We start from the raw sequence: 17,057 nt of genomic DNA, 5'->3' as shown, positions 1-17,057 counted from the left end.
CTGTAGAACGGTCTTCAGTAGTGATAGTTTCTCCTCTGTAGGAGCCTCTCCTCTGTCCTTCAGCTTGGCCTGGAGTCTCTCCACAGCCTCCAAGGCCCGCTGTGTATCTGGAGACAATACAATACAATACAATACAATACAATACAATACAATAAAATAAAATAAAATAAAATACAATATAATACAATATAATATATAATATAATACAATAAAATAAAATACAATACAATACAATAAAATAAAATAAAATAAAATACAATATAATACAATATAATATATAATATAATACAATAAAATAAAATACAATACACTACAATATAAAATAATATAATACAATACAATATAATACAATACAATATAATACAATATAATATAATATAACACAATACAATATAATATAACACAATACAATACAATATAATATCATACAATACAATATAATATAACACAATACAATACAATATAATATAATACAATATAATATAAAACAATACAATAGAACACACACTACAATACACTACACACTACAATACAATACACACTACAATACACACTACAAAACAAAACACACTACAATACAATACACAGTACAATACAATACACACTACAATACAATACACACTACAATACAATACACACTACAATATAATACAATACACACACTACAATATAATACAATACACACTACAATACAATACAATACACACTACAATACAATACAATACACACTACAATATAATACAATACACACTACAATATAATACAATACACACTACAATACACACTACAATACAATACACACTACAATACACACTACAATACACACTACAATATAATACAATACACACTACAATACACTACACACTACAATACAATACACACTACAATACACACTACAAAACAAAACACACTACAATACAATACACAGTACAATACAATACACACTACAATACAATACACACTACAATACAATACACACTACAATACAATACACACTACAATACAATACACACTACAATATAATACAATACACACTACAATACAATACACACTACAATACACACACTACAATATAATACAATACACACTACAATATAATACAATACACACTACAATACAATACAATACACACTACAATACAATACACACTACAATACACAATACAATACAATACACACTACAATACAATACACACTACAATACAATACACACTACAATATAATACAATACACACTACAATACAATACACACTACAATACAATACAATACACACTACAATACACACTACAATACAATACACACTACAATACAATACAATACACACTACAATACAATACACACTACAATACAATACACACTACAATACAATACAATACACACTACAATACAATACACACTACAATACAATACACACTACAATACAATACACACTACAATACAATACACACTACAATATAATACACACTACAATACACACTACAATATAATACAAATACAATACACACTACAATACACACTACAATATAATACAATACACACTACAATATAATACAATACACACTACAATATAATACAATACACACTACAATATAATACAATACACACTACAATACACACTACAATATAATACAATACACACTACAATACAATACAATACACACTACAATATAATACAATACACACTACAATATAATACAATACACACTACAATACAATACAATACACACTACAATACACACTACAATACAATACAATACACACTACAATACAATACAATACACACTACAATACAATACACACTACAATACAATACACACTACAATACACACTACAATATAATACAATACACACTACAATATAATACAATACACACTACAATACAATACAATACACACTACAATACAATACACACTACAATACACAATACAATACAATACACACTACAATACAATACAATACAATACACACTACAATACAATACACACTACAATACAATACAATACACACTACAATACACACTACAATACAATACACACTACAATACAATACAATACACACTACAATACAATACACACTACAATACAATACACACTACAATACAATACACACTACAATACAATACACACTACAATACAATACACACTACAATACAATACAATACACACTACAATACAATACAATACACACTACAATACAATACACACTACAATACACAATACAATACAATACACACTACAATACACACTACAATACAATACACACTACAATATAATACAATACACACTACAATACAATACACACTACAATACAATACAATACACACTACAATACACACTACAATACAATACACACTACAATACAATACAATACAATACACACTACAATACAATACACACTACAATACAATACACACTACAATACAATACAATACACACTACAATACACACTACAATACAATACACACTACAATACAATACACACTACAATACAATACACACTACAATACAATACACACTACAATACAATACAATACACACTACAATACACACTACAATACAATACACACTACAATACACACTACAATACAATACACACTACAATACAATACACACTACAATACACACTACAATACAATACACACTACAATACAATACAATACAATACACACTACAATACAATACACACTACAATACAATACAATACACACTACAATACAATACAATACACACTACAATACAATACACACTACAATACAATACAATACACACTACAATACAATACAATACACACTACAATACACACTACAATACAATACACAATACAATACACAATACAATACAATACACACTACAATACACACTACAATACAATACACACTACAATACAATACACACTACAATACAATACACACTACAATATAATACAATACACACTACAATACACACTACAATACACACTACAATATAATACAATACACACTACAATACACACTACAATACAATACAATACACACTACAATACAATACACACTACAATACACACACTACAATATAATACAATACACACTACAATATAATACAATACACACTACAATACAATACACACTACAATACACACTACAATACAATACAATACACACTACAATACAATACAATACACACTACAATACACACTACAATATAATACAATACACACTACAATATAATACAATACACACTACAATACAATACAATACACACTACAATACAATACAATACACACTACAATACAATACACACTACAATACAATACACACTACAATACAATACAATACAATACACACTACAATACACACTACAATACAATACACAATACACACTACAATACAATACACACTACAATACAATACAATACACACTACAATACAATACACACTACAATACAAACTACAATACAATACACACTACAATACAATACACACTACAATACAATACACACTACAATACAATACACACTACAATACAATACAATACACACTACAATACAATACACACTACAATACAATACACACTACAATACAATACACACTACAATACACACTACAATACAATACACACTACAATACAATACACACTACAATACACACTACAATACAATACACACTACAATACACACTACAATACAATACACACTACAATACAATACACACTACAATACAATACACACTACAATACAATACAATACACACTACAATACAATACAATACAATACAATACAATACAAACTACAATACACACTACAATACAATACCCTACACTACACACTACAATACAATACACACTACAATACAATACACACTACAATACAATACAAACTACAATACACACTACAATACAATACACTACACACTACAATACACTACACACTACAATACAATACACACTACAATACACACCACAATACACACTACAATACAATACACACTACAATACACACTACAATACAATACACACTACAATACACACTACAATACAATACAATACACACTACAATACAATACACACTACAATACACACTACAATACAATACACACTACAATACAATACAATACAATACAATACAATACACACTACAATACACACTACAATACAATACAATATACACTACAATACAATACACACTACAATACACAATACAATACAATACACACTACAATACAATACACACTACAATACAATACAATACACACTACAATACAATACAATACACACTACAATACAATACAATACACACAACAATACACACACTACAATATAATACAATACACACTACAATACGCACTACAATACAATACACACTACAATACACAATACAATACAATACACACTACAATACACACTACAATATAATACAATACACACTGCAATACAATACAAACTACAATACAATACACACTACAATACAATACACACTACAATACAATACAATACACACTACAATACAATACACACTACAATATAATACAGTACACACTACAATACAATACACACTACAATACAATACACACTACAATACAATACAATACACACTACAATACAAGACACACTACAATACAATACACACTACAATACACACTACAATACACACTACAATACAATACACACTACAATACAATACAATACAAACTACAATACACACTACAATACACACTACAATACAATACAATATACACTACAATACAATACACACTACAATACACACTACAATACAATACACACTACAATACAATACAATACACACTACAATACACACACTACAATATAATACAATACACACTACAATATAATACAATACACACTACAATACAATACACACTACAATACACACTACAATACAATACACACTACAATACAATACAATACACACTACAATACAATACAATACACACTACAATACAATACAATACACACTACAATACAATACACACTACAATACAATACAATACACACTACAATACAATACACACTACAATACAATGCAATACACACTACAATACAATACACACTACAATACAATACACACTACAATATAATACAATACACACTACAATATAATACAATACACACTACAATACACACTACAATACAATACACACTACAATACACACTACAATACAATACAAACTACAATACAATACACACTACAATATAATACACACTACAATACAATACAATACACACTACAATACACACTACAATACACACTACAATACAATACACACTACAATACACACTACAATACAATACACACTACAATACAATACACAATACAATACACAATACAATGCACACTACAATACAATACAATACACACTACAATACAATACACACTACAATACAATACACACTACAATACAATACAATACACACTACAATACAATACACACTACAATACAATACACACACTACAATACAATACAATACACACTACAATACACACTACAATACACACTACAATACACACTACAATACAATACACACTACAATACAATACACACTACACACTACAATACACACTACAATACAATACACACTACAATACACACTACAAACTACAATACACACTACAATACAATACACACTACAATACAATACACACTACAATACAATACAATACACACTACAATACAATACAATACACACTACAATACAATACACAATACAATACACAATACAATACAATGCAATACATTATAATACAATATAATAGAATACAAACTACAATATAATACAATACACACTACAATATAATACAATACAATATAATACAATATATTGCAATACAATACACACTACAATACAACACAATACAACACAACTCAATACAATTTGTACTGTAGTCACTGTGTACTGTAGTCACTGTGTAGTGTAGTCAAGGTGTAGTGTAGTCAAGGTGTAGTGTAGTCACTGTGTAGTGTAGTCACTGTGTAGTGTAGTCACTGTGTAGTGTAGTCACTGTGTAGTGTAGTCACTGTGTAGTGTAGTCACTGTGTAGTCACTGTGTAGTGTAGTCACTGTGTAGTGTAGTCACTGTGTAGTCACTGTGTAGTCACCGTAGTGTCACTGTGTAGTGTAGTCACTGTGTAGTGGAGTCACTGTGTAGTGTAGTCACTGTGTAGTCACTGTGTAGTGTCAGTCACTGTGTAGTGTAGTCACTGTGTAGTGGAGTCACTGTGTAGTGTAGTCACTGTGTAGTGGAGTCAAGGTGTAGTCACTGTGTAGTGTAGTCACTGTGTAGTGTAGTCAAGGTGTAGTCACTGTGTAGTGTAGTCACTGTGTAGTGTAGTCACTGTGTAGTGTAGTCACTGTGCGTAGTTACTGTGTAGTGTAGTCACCGTGTAGTGTAGTCACTGTGTAGTGTAGTCACTGTGCTTAGAAGGGCTGAATGACACTTACCCATAGCGTCCATCTTTGCTTGGATGTAGGTCTTCACTAGATGGTTGAGAGTGTTCATGTGTGCCTGTCACCGGTCAACATCAGATACCTGCAACATGATTTGACATATTCATCATCATTATAATCTCCACACGGCACAGCCAGAAGAGGACTGGCCCACCCCTCATAGCCTGGTTCCTCTCTACCCAGTACAGCCAGAAGAGGACTGGCCACCCCTCAGAGCCTGGTTCCTCTCTACCCAGTACAGCCAGAAGAGGACTGGCCACCCCTCAGAGCCTGGTTCCTCTCTACCCAGTACAGCCAGAAGAGGACTGGCCACCCCTCAGAGCCTGGTTCCTCTCTACCCAGTACAGCCAGAAGAGGACTGGCCCACCCCTCATAGCCTGGTTCCTCTCTACCCAGTACAGCCAGAAGAGGACTGGCCACCCTCAGAGCCTGGTTCCTCTCTACCCAGCACAGCCAGAAGAGGACTGGCCACCCCTCAGAGCCTGGTTCCTCTCTACCCAGCACAGCCAGAAGAGGACTGGCCACCCCTCATAGCCTGGTTCCTCTCTACCCAGCACAGCCAGAAGAGGACTGGCCCACCCTCATAGCCTGGTTCCTCTCTACCCAGCACAGCCAGAAGAGGACTGGCCACCCCTCAGAGCCTGGTTCCTCTCTACCCAGTACAGCCAGAAGAGGACTGGCCACCCCTCAGAGCCTGGTTCCTCTCTACCCAGTACAGCCAGAAGAGGACTGGCCACCCCTCAGAGCCTGCCAGTTCCCCTCAGAGCCTGGTTCCTCTCTACCCAGCACAGCCAGAAGAGGACTGGCCCACCCCTCAGAGCCTGGTTCCTCTCTAGGTTTCTTCCTAGTTTTCTGGCCTTTCTACGTAGTTTTTCCGAGCCACCGTGCTTCTACGCCTGCATTGCTTGCTGTTTGGGGTTTTAGGCTGGGTTTCTGTACAGCACTTTGAGATATCAGCTGATGTAAGAAGGGCTTTATAAATACATTTGATTGATTGATTGATTGATTGATTGATTGATTGATTGATTGATTGATTGATTGATCAAAGGAGCATGCGCACAAAAAAAAAAAAACTTTAATCCTGAATGCGACAGTTTTCCCACAAAAGTTGGTATCATTTTGAACAGTAAAGAGTGAGTATCTCCACACGCACAGGTCAGACCATGTAGACACACCACTTCTGGTGGTTGATCAATTGATCAACCACAGGACATGTCTCTCATGTTATTATATACTGTAGGTCTGAATCCGGATCATATTGCAGGACACGTCTCTCTATTGTATTATATACTGTAGGTCTGAATCCGGATCATATTGCAGGACATGTCTCTTATGTTATTATATACTGTAGGTCTGAATCCGGATCATATTGCAGGACATGACTGGTTTATCCCTGCTACACAACAAATATTAGTCTACCATTTATCAAATCACTCATTCAATAGCCAAGCACGCTCGAACGTAAATAGACTGGTAGCCTACTTAAAATATTTCACAGTATGAGTATGCTACAGTATTGCTGTGCAATAGGAGCGCCACATCATAGCCTATATACCGAGGCAGGAGAGATGGAAACACAGTCATCTATTGATGGATGGGCTCTGAACTTCTAAACTTGATCATATGAAATATCCTCATTCACGTCACTGAGGCAGAGAAAAAGGGGGAATGTGGAACGTTTACGTTCTGTCAGAATGTGTTACTGTTAGACATCAGGGATCCCATGGGAAGGAGAAGGGCCACGGTCGGGTACAAAGTCAACAGGAGAGCCGTAAGTTAGGGAGGAGTGAGGACGTTGGGTGCGAGGTCAGAGGTCAGATGAAGTGAGGAAGAACATATGCCACTAAAGTTCTGTCTGGCAACAGAAATGTATAGGCAGGGTGGCCTAGTGGTTAGAGTGTAGAGGAGGCAGGGTAGCCTAGTGGTTAGAGTGTAGAGGTGGCAGGGTAGCCTAGTGGTTAGAGTGTAGAGGAGGCAGGGTAGCCTAGTGGTTAGAGTGTAGAGGCGGCAGCGTAGCCTAGTGGTTAGAGTGTAGAGGTGGCAGCGTAGCCTAGTGGTTAGAGTGTAGAGGTGGCAGCGTAGCCTAGTGGTTAGAGTGTAGAGGAGGCAGGGTAGCCTAGTGGTTAGAGTGTAGAGGTGGCAGCGTAGCCTAGTGGTTAGAGTGTAGAGGTGGCAGCGTAGCCTAGTGGTTAGAGTGTAGAGGTGGCAGGGTAGCCTAGTGGTTAGAGTGTAGAGGTGGCAGCGTAGCCTAGTGGTTAGAGTGTAGAGGTGGCAGCGTAGCCTAGTGGTTAGAGTGTAGAGGTGGCAGCGTAGCCTAGTGGTTAGAGTGTAGAGGAGGCAGGGTAGCCTAGTGGTTAGAGTGTAGAGGCGGCAGGGTAGGCTAGTGGTTAGAGTGTAGAGGAGGTAGGGTAGCCTAGTGGTTAGAGTGTAGAGGTGGCAGCGTAGCCTAGTGGTTAGAGTGTAGAGGTGGCAGCGTAGCCTAGTGGTTAGAGTGTAGAGGTGGCAGCGTAGCCTAGTGGTTAGAGTGTAGAGGTGGCAGCGTAGCCTAGTGGTTAGAGTGTAGAGGTGGCAGCGTAGCCTAGTGGTTAGAGTGTAGAGGTGGCAGGGTAGCCTAGTGGTTAGAGTGTAGAGGTGGCAGCGTAGCCTAGTGGTTAGAGTGTAGAGGTGGCAGGGTAGCCTAGTGGTTAGAGTGTAGAGGTGGCAGCGTAGCCTAGTGGTTAGAGTGTAGAGGTGGCAGCGTAGCCTAGTGGTTAGAGTGTAGAGGTGGCAGGGTAGCCTAGTGGTTAGAGTGTAGAGGTGGCAGCGTAGCCTAGTGGTTAGAGTGTAGAGGTGGCAGCGTAGCCTAGTGGTTAGAGTGTAGAGGTGGCAGGGTAGCCTAGTGGTTAGAGTGTAGAGGTGGCAGGGTAGCCTAGTGGTTAGAGTGTAGAGGTGGCAGCGTAGCCTAGTGGTTAGAGTGTAGAGGTGGCAGCGTAGCCTAGTGGTTAGAGTGTAGAGGTGGCAGGGTAGCCTAGTGGTTAGAGTGTAGAGGTGGCAGGGTAGCCTAGTGGTTAGAGTGTAGAGGTGGCAGCGTAGCCTAGTGGTTAGAGGGTAGAGGTGGCAGCGTAGCCTAGTGGTTAGAGTGTAGAGGTGGCAGGGTGGCCTAGTGGTTAGAGTGGAGGGGTGGCAGGGTGGCCTAGTGGTTAGAGTGTAGAGGCGGCAGGGTAGCCTAGTGGTTAGAGCGTTGGACTAGTAACCGAAAGGTTGCAAGTTTGAATCCCCGAGCTGACAAGGTACAAATCTGTCGTTCTGCCCCTGAACAGGCAGTTAACCCACTGTTCCTAGGCCGTCATTGTAAATAAGAATTTGTTCTTAACTGACTTGCCTAGTAAAATAAAGGTGAAAAAAAATAAAAAGATGTGTAAGGAGGAGAATTCACCTAAATTGAGGTTTATATTCTTGCGCTGGTGGGAACATGTCTTCGTCTGTTCAGCTGTCGGACCCTTTAATAATCCTCCGTGAGTTTTTACTCGGTTCATTTAGAACCTAACATGATTAACAAATCACTGAACAACGACTTGTCTTCGGCTGTAGTATTGAGGATACTTTTCAATAGTTTGAAAGGACAATCAATCTTGGCAGGAAGGACAATCAATCTAGCAGGAAGGACAATCAATCTAGCAGGAAGGAGAATCAATCTAGCAGGAAGGACAATCAACCTTGGCAGGAAGGACAATCAATCTAGCAGGAAGGACAATCAATCTAGCAGGAAAGGACAATCAACCTTGGCAGGAAGGAGAATCAACCTTGGCAGGAAGGACAATCAATCTAGCAGGAAGGACAATCAATCTAGCAGGAAGGACAATCAATTAGCAAAGGAGAATCAATCTGCAGGAAGGACAATCAACCTTGGCAGGAGGGACAATCAACCTTGGCAGGAAGGACAATCAATCTAGCAGGAAGGAGAATCAATCTAGCAGGAAGGAGAATCAATCTAGCAGGAAGGAGAATCAATCTAGCAGGAAGGAGAATCAATCTAGCAGGAAGGAGAATCAATCTAGCAGGAAGGAGAATCAATCTAGCAGGAAGGACAATCAACCTTGGCAGGAAGGACAATCAACCTTGGCAGGAAGGACAATCAATCTAGCAGGAAGGACAATCAATCTAGCAGGAAAGGACAATCAACCTTGGCAGGAAGGAGAATCAACCTTGGCAGGAAGGACAATCAATCTAGCAGGAAGGACAATCAATCTAGCAGGAAGGACAATCAATCTAGCAGGAAGGAGAATCAATCTAGCAGGAAGGACAATCAACCTTGGCAGGAAGGACAATCAACCTTGGCAGGAAGGACAATCAACCTTGGCAGGAAGGACAATCAATCTAGCAGGAAGGACAATCAATCTTGCAGGAAGGACAATCAATCTAGCAGGAAGTACAATCAATCTAGCAGGAAGGACAATCAACCTTGGCAGAAAGGACAATCAACCTTGGCAGGAAGGACAATCAATCTACCAGGAATGACAATCAATCTAGCAGGAAGGACAATCAACCTTGGCAGGAAGGACAATCAATTTAGCAGGAAGGACAATCAACCTTGGCAGGAAGGACAATCAATCTAGCAGGAAGGACAATCAATCTTGCAGGAAGGACAATCAATCTAGCAGGAAGTACAATCAATCTAGCAGGAAGGACATACAACCTTGGCAGGATGGACAATCAACCTTGGCAGGAATGACAATCAATCTAGCAGGAAGGACAATCAATCTAGCAGGAAGAACAATCAACCTAGCAGGAATGACAATATATCTAGCAGGAAGGACAATCAACCTTGGCAGGAATGACAATCTATCTAGCAGGAAGGACAATCAATCTAGCAGGAAGGACAATCAATCTAGCAGGAAGGACAATCAATCTAGCAGGAATGACAATCAATCTTTTAGGAAGGACAATCGTGCAGGAAGGACAATCAATATTTTAAGAAGGACAATCAATCTTTTAGGAAGGACAATCAATATTTTAGGAAGAACAATCAATATTTTAGGAATGACAATCAATCTTGCAGGAAGGACAATCAATCTTTTAGGAAGGACAATCAATATTTTAGGAAGAACAATCAATATTTTAGGAATGACAATCAATATTTTAGGAATGACAATCAATCTTGCAGGAATGACAATCAATCTAGCAGGAAGGACAATCAATCTTTCAGAAGGGATAATCAATCTTTCAGAATGTGCAGCTAGTGTTTCGCACTCGCTGTGTATTTTATTGTTTTAAAAAAATTGACTGCTAAAGATTTAAAACATTCTGCCCACATGTGATCAAACTTGACATTGCGCTTCTCTCTTTGTAGAAACTATCATGGCTCAGTTCCAACATCTCCATATCGTACAGCAAACGAGGAGCACAAATATATAGTACGGCTCTGATTTATCAAGGAGAACATACAGATCTCTGGCTAAATCGTACAGCAAACGAGGAGCACAAATATATAGTACGGCTCGGATTTATCAAGGAGAACATACAGATCTCTGGCTAAATCGTACAGCAAACGAGGAGCACAAATATATAGTACGGCTCAGATCTCTGATTTATCAAGGAGAACATACAGATCTCTGGCTAAATCGTACAGCAAACGAGAGCACAAATATATAGTACGGCTCTGATTTATCAAGGAGAACATACAGATCTCTGGCTAAATCGTACAGCAAACGAGGAGCACAAATATATAGTACGGCTCGGATTTATCAAGGAGAACATACAGATCTCTGGCTAAATCGTACAGCAAACGAGGAGCACAAATATATAGTACGGCTCGGATTTATCAAGGAGAACATACAGATCTCTGGCTAAATCGTACAGCAAACGAGGAGCACAAATATATAGTACAGATCTCTGGCTAAATCGTACAGCAAACGAGGAGCTCGGATTTATCAAGGAGAACATACAGATCTCTGGCTAAATCGTACAGCAAACGAGGAGCACAAATATATAGTACGGCTCGGATTTATCAAGGAGAACATACAGATCTCTGGGTACGGTCCAAACACTCTAAAAGACACACCCTATCCCCTCAGCCCTCAAATTAAGTGTACACTTCTGATGACGTATCATGACGTCTGATGAGTTGACACTTGCAGGTCGAGGGGGGCGAGGGAAGAATGAATACATTTTTAAACGGACCGCTCTTGTCCCGGCAAATGTGTCACCCGTTCCTCCCACGGTTTGTGTTGTCAGTCATCAGCTTTTAATATGCACTACAGTCAAATAGGATCGTATTTCATATCTTGGATGGAGGACAACGCATCCGCAGACATCGAATGTTAGCCGTCCTACTACAGCAGGTAAATCGACAATTACAACGTAAAAGGGAAAGTTACGAACGCAAATTAACGTTTCCAAAAGCCAACCAAACAAAAACATAATAACTTACAATACGTGTTTGTTGCTGTCATGTGCATTAGTAGCACAATATCTAACTTATTTACATTCGTTTTTTACCTTACACTTTTATGTTGACGTCTCCCAATATTAATGTTGGTTTTAACTTTTCGTAGCGGATGTACGATCATCGCGGATTAGAATTATGGGTCGTTTCAGGCCCCGGGGGAACAGAACTGTACACTCGCGAACTCGATCAAAAAACGAGTGCTGAGGGGCTTACGTCGCCAACTTCTTTTGCTTGGCTAATCATTTGGACCAATGACAAAGATGGCCGCGGGGGATTCCCCTGAGGGCATAAGGCGAGGGTAAGTGGAGGAGGATGTGTCTTTGATGCGTTGGAAACAGCCTGTGTGTGTGTGTGTGTGTGGTGTGTGTGTGTGTGTGTGTGTGTGTGTGCCAGATTTTTGTAAGACATGTATGCACAGTTGATAAATGAGGCCCCACTGATCTTCCACTAGCTGCAATACAATCTCAACACACAATTATGTGTCTCAACACATTCGCCTAACTTGTATTGCAGCTGGTTGCCTTAATTTTATAAGTTAAATCAACTTCAACAAACATAAATGTACAATGCGTGTGTATGCGAGTGTGTTTACTTTATATTTGTAAATGCAGTCATACTCAAAGCACATTCATTATCTATACTGTATATATTATTGTTCATTATCTATACTGTATATCATATTGTTCATTATCTATTCTGTATACTCTATAGTTCATTATCTGTTCTGTATATCTTATTGTTCATTATCTATACTGTATATCATACTGTTCATTATCTGTTCTGTATATCATACTGTTCATTATCTGTTCTGTCATATTGTTCATTATCTATACTGTATATCATATTGTTCATTATCCATACCTGCTGTAAACTGTGGATGTATCATATACCTGCTGTAAACTGTGGATGTATCATATACCTGTAGATGTATCATATACCTGCTGTAAACTGTGGATGTATCATATACCTGTGGATGTATCATATACCTGCTGTAATACTGTGGATGTATCATATACCTGCTGTAAACTGTGGATGTATCATATTCCTGTGGATGTATCATATTGTGTAAACTGTATCTATACTGCTGTAAACTGTGGATGTATCATATACCTGCTGTAAACTGTGGATGTATCATATACCTGTGGATGTATCATATACCTGCTGTAAACTGTGGATGTATCATATACCTGCTGTAAACTGTGGATGTATCATATACCTGCTGTAAACTGTGGATGTATCATATACCTGCTGTAAACTGTGGATGTGATGTATCATATACCTGTGGATGTATCATATACCTGCTGTAAACTGTGGATGTATCATATACCTGCTGTAAACTGTGGATGTATCATATACCTGCTGTAAACTGTGGATGTATCATATACCTGCTGTAAACTGTGGATGTATCATATACCTGCTGTAAACTGTGGATGTATCATATACCTGTGGATGTATCATATACCTGCTGTAAACTGTGGATGTATCATATACCTGTGGATGTATCATATACCTGTGGATGTATCATATACCTGTGGATGTATCATATACCTGCTGTAAACTGTGGATGTATCATATACCTGTGGATGTATCATATACCTGTGGATGTATCATATACCTGCTGTAAACTGTGGATGTATCATATACCTGCTGTAAACTGTGGATGTATCATATACCTGCTGTAAACTGTGGATGTATCATATACCTGCTGTAAACTGTGGATGTATCATATACCTGTGGATGTATCATATACCTGCTGTAAACTGTGGATGTATCATATACCTGCTGTAAACTGTGGATGTATCATATACCTGCTGTAAACTGTGGATGTATCATATACCTGCTGTAAACTGTGGATGTATCATATACCTGTGGATGTATCATATACCTGCTGTAAACTGTGGATGTATCATATACCTGCTGTAAACTGTGGATGTATCATATACCTGTGGATGTATCATATACCTGCTGTAAACTGTGGATGTATCATATACCTGTGGATGTATCATATACCTGCTGTAAACTGTGGATGTATCATATACCTGCTGTAAACTGTGGACGTGACAAATACAATTTAATTTGATTTGTGTGTTTAGGCCTCCTAGTATTAAACCAGAAAGTCTTCATGTAGGCTATTTAATTTAATAAAATATTGTTAAATAAAACAAATGTTATTAAATAAAACACCTCAATGTTCCTTTTATACTTGTTGCTAAGATGATTCATTTGCAGCTCAGCTTCTGCCCCCTCACTCCACCTTTAAGACCCCATATGGGGTATACCCAGCTAGCACATAACGTTCTGAGAACCATATGTTTCTTCGCGTTTGCGAGAGCATGGTTGTCCTATGGTTATTTTGCATAGAACCTATCTACAACATTCTGGGAATGGTGCAAGCTACCCAGCTAGCACATAACGTTCTGAGAACCATTTGTTTCTTAGGTGGGAATTTCGGTACTTCGGCATAATGTTTTCTACAGGTTTCCTTGTAGTTCTATGTAAAGTCATGTTCTCAGAACAATTAAGAAAACGTTCTATAAAAACCACAAGAATGTTCTAAAAATGTTATTTAAAAAAAAAAATTAGACATTCCGTTCTCAGCATCAACAAAACTCTCTCTATCCCCCATCATGCTGAGTGTGTTCAGATGTGTTGGCCACACCTGATCTAAATGTGTAATTGTTGCCTTTCAAATGAGGTCTGTTTGAATAGACTAAAATGAACAGCCTTCTTTGCTCGAGCTCCATCCCGGTGACGCAGTGGGCTAACTCCATGGATAGAGAACTGAAGCTCATACCGTCATGTCCATATCTCACTGATGCAGCGTCACAATAAAATATACATGTTGTTTGCATGCTAAATGACCGAAAGCTAATTTTGATAGGGCGTCATTTGGAACGCACGAGGTGTATGCTCAAACAAGCTTGTTAGCAAGCGCCTTCCCGGGACTAAACCTAATGCTCTTAAATGAGATTACCATCGGCAAATAGCCTTATCCAAGACTCACGGTAATTACAGTTGACATGCAGCCTCACGATCATTTTGTGCCAGGTGCATGGGACAGGACAGGGATCTAGCTTATTCACTAGGAAGCAGGCGGTCGAAATGGGAAGGGACTAACCTGAACGTGTCCAATGAGAAATTATCGGGAACAGTTGGAAAAGGTTTTGCTATGGTTTGCAGTAATGAATACACCCCAGGCCACTCAAGCAAGAGAGAGAGAGAGAGAGACACAAGCGGTGCGTTTGATAACGAGATTGATTTAGTGGGCTAGACAAGAATGGTTAACAGGCAGCGGTGGTGAATATCAAAAACATGAAGCCAAAATAATGTATTATGTAACAAGAGAACGCAAAATAAAAATAATACGACGCGGTTTTGAATAAGCACTTCCTAATTTAGAAATCAGTTTCCCTGAGTGTTGGTAGCTTATAGGCTATTTTAGGTTTAAGGCTACGTAGTTTATGAATTATAAACATATTTTATTGTCAAAATAATAGTAGCCTATAGCCTACAGATAAGATTAGAGTGCCTTGAGTGCAGTAACAGTAGCCCACAAGTGACAATAGTCAACGCATAAATCCAGCGCACTTTATTTCCCAATGTGGATGGCAAATAAATCTCTGTACTTCAGTAAATAGGTCGTCTCAGGTCTAATGGAGAGAAAAAAATGCTGGGGTATATGTTAAAAGTAGCCTATAATAGCATAGGCTAGATATGCCGAAGACTCACAATCCCGTCACCGTTAGCTCACCTCCATTGCTGCTTCGGTGGGCTACACCGTAGAATCAACAGGTCCCCCTAAGAAGTCCGCGGTCGCCAGGGGGAAAAAAAAATCAACATTTTGTCCGTTTTAGAGCTACATGAATGAATATAACATTAATACCGTAAACCTACATGAATTTGATGTTTTAAACCTACGTAAAATACCACAAAATCTATCAAAACAGACGGAGATCAACTGTTTTATCAAGCGTGTGCCGATCCGTTTCACACTGTGAGGGACGCATGCGCACCTCACCGGTGATCTTCTGACGTCCTGAAAGCGGACCAGACGCGCACCTGCGACCTTCTCGTCCGTCCTCATAGACTCAATGAAAATACACACTAGTTTTCTTCAGGTAAGAAAATTAAGTTTCATCTCAAATTAACTCCAGTAGTTATTTCATGGTGATTGTGATACTATATTCATT

At 38.1% G+C, this 17,057-nt stretch overlaps 1 protein-coding gene across 1 annotated transcript in view; it reads right to left on the bottom strand.

Moving 5' to 3' along the window:
- LOC112240076 (multiple PDZ domain protein) overlaps positions 1-16,883 on the bottom strand; it is a gene marked incomplete at its 3' end in the record, with an annotated part of 27,737 nt that extends 10,854 nt beyond the window's left edge. Inside the window, exons 1-3 of the mRNA XM_042313860.1 lie at positions 16,619-16,883; positions 6,435-6,522; positions 1-107 (exon numbers count right to left, since the gene is read on the bottom strand). The exon at positions 1-107 is cut by the window's left edge and continues 57 nt beyond it. Coding sequence (XP_042169794.1) covers positions 1-107; positions 6,435-6,492 — 165 coding nt within the window. The remainder of the gene's footprint in view (positions 108-6,434; positions 6,523-16,618) is intronic.
- Positions 16,884-17,057: the final 174 nt, after the last annotated feature.

This window comes from Oncorhynchus tshawytscha, unplaced genomic scaffold (genome assembly GCF_018296145.1).
Source record: "Oncorhynchus tshawytscha isolate Ot180627B unplaced genomic scaffold, Otsh_v2.0 Un_contig_9161_pilon_pilon, whole genome shotgun sequence".
NCBI classification, from domain to species: domain Eukaryota; kingdom Metazoa; phylum Chordata; class Actinopteri; order Salmoniformes; family Salmonidae; genus Oncorhynchus; species Oncorhynchus tshawytscha.
This window is presented reverse-complemented; position numbering and strand designations above follow the sequence as displayed.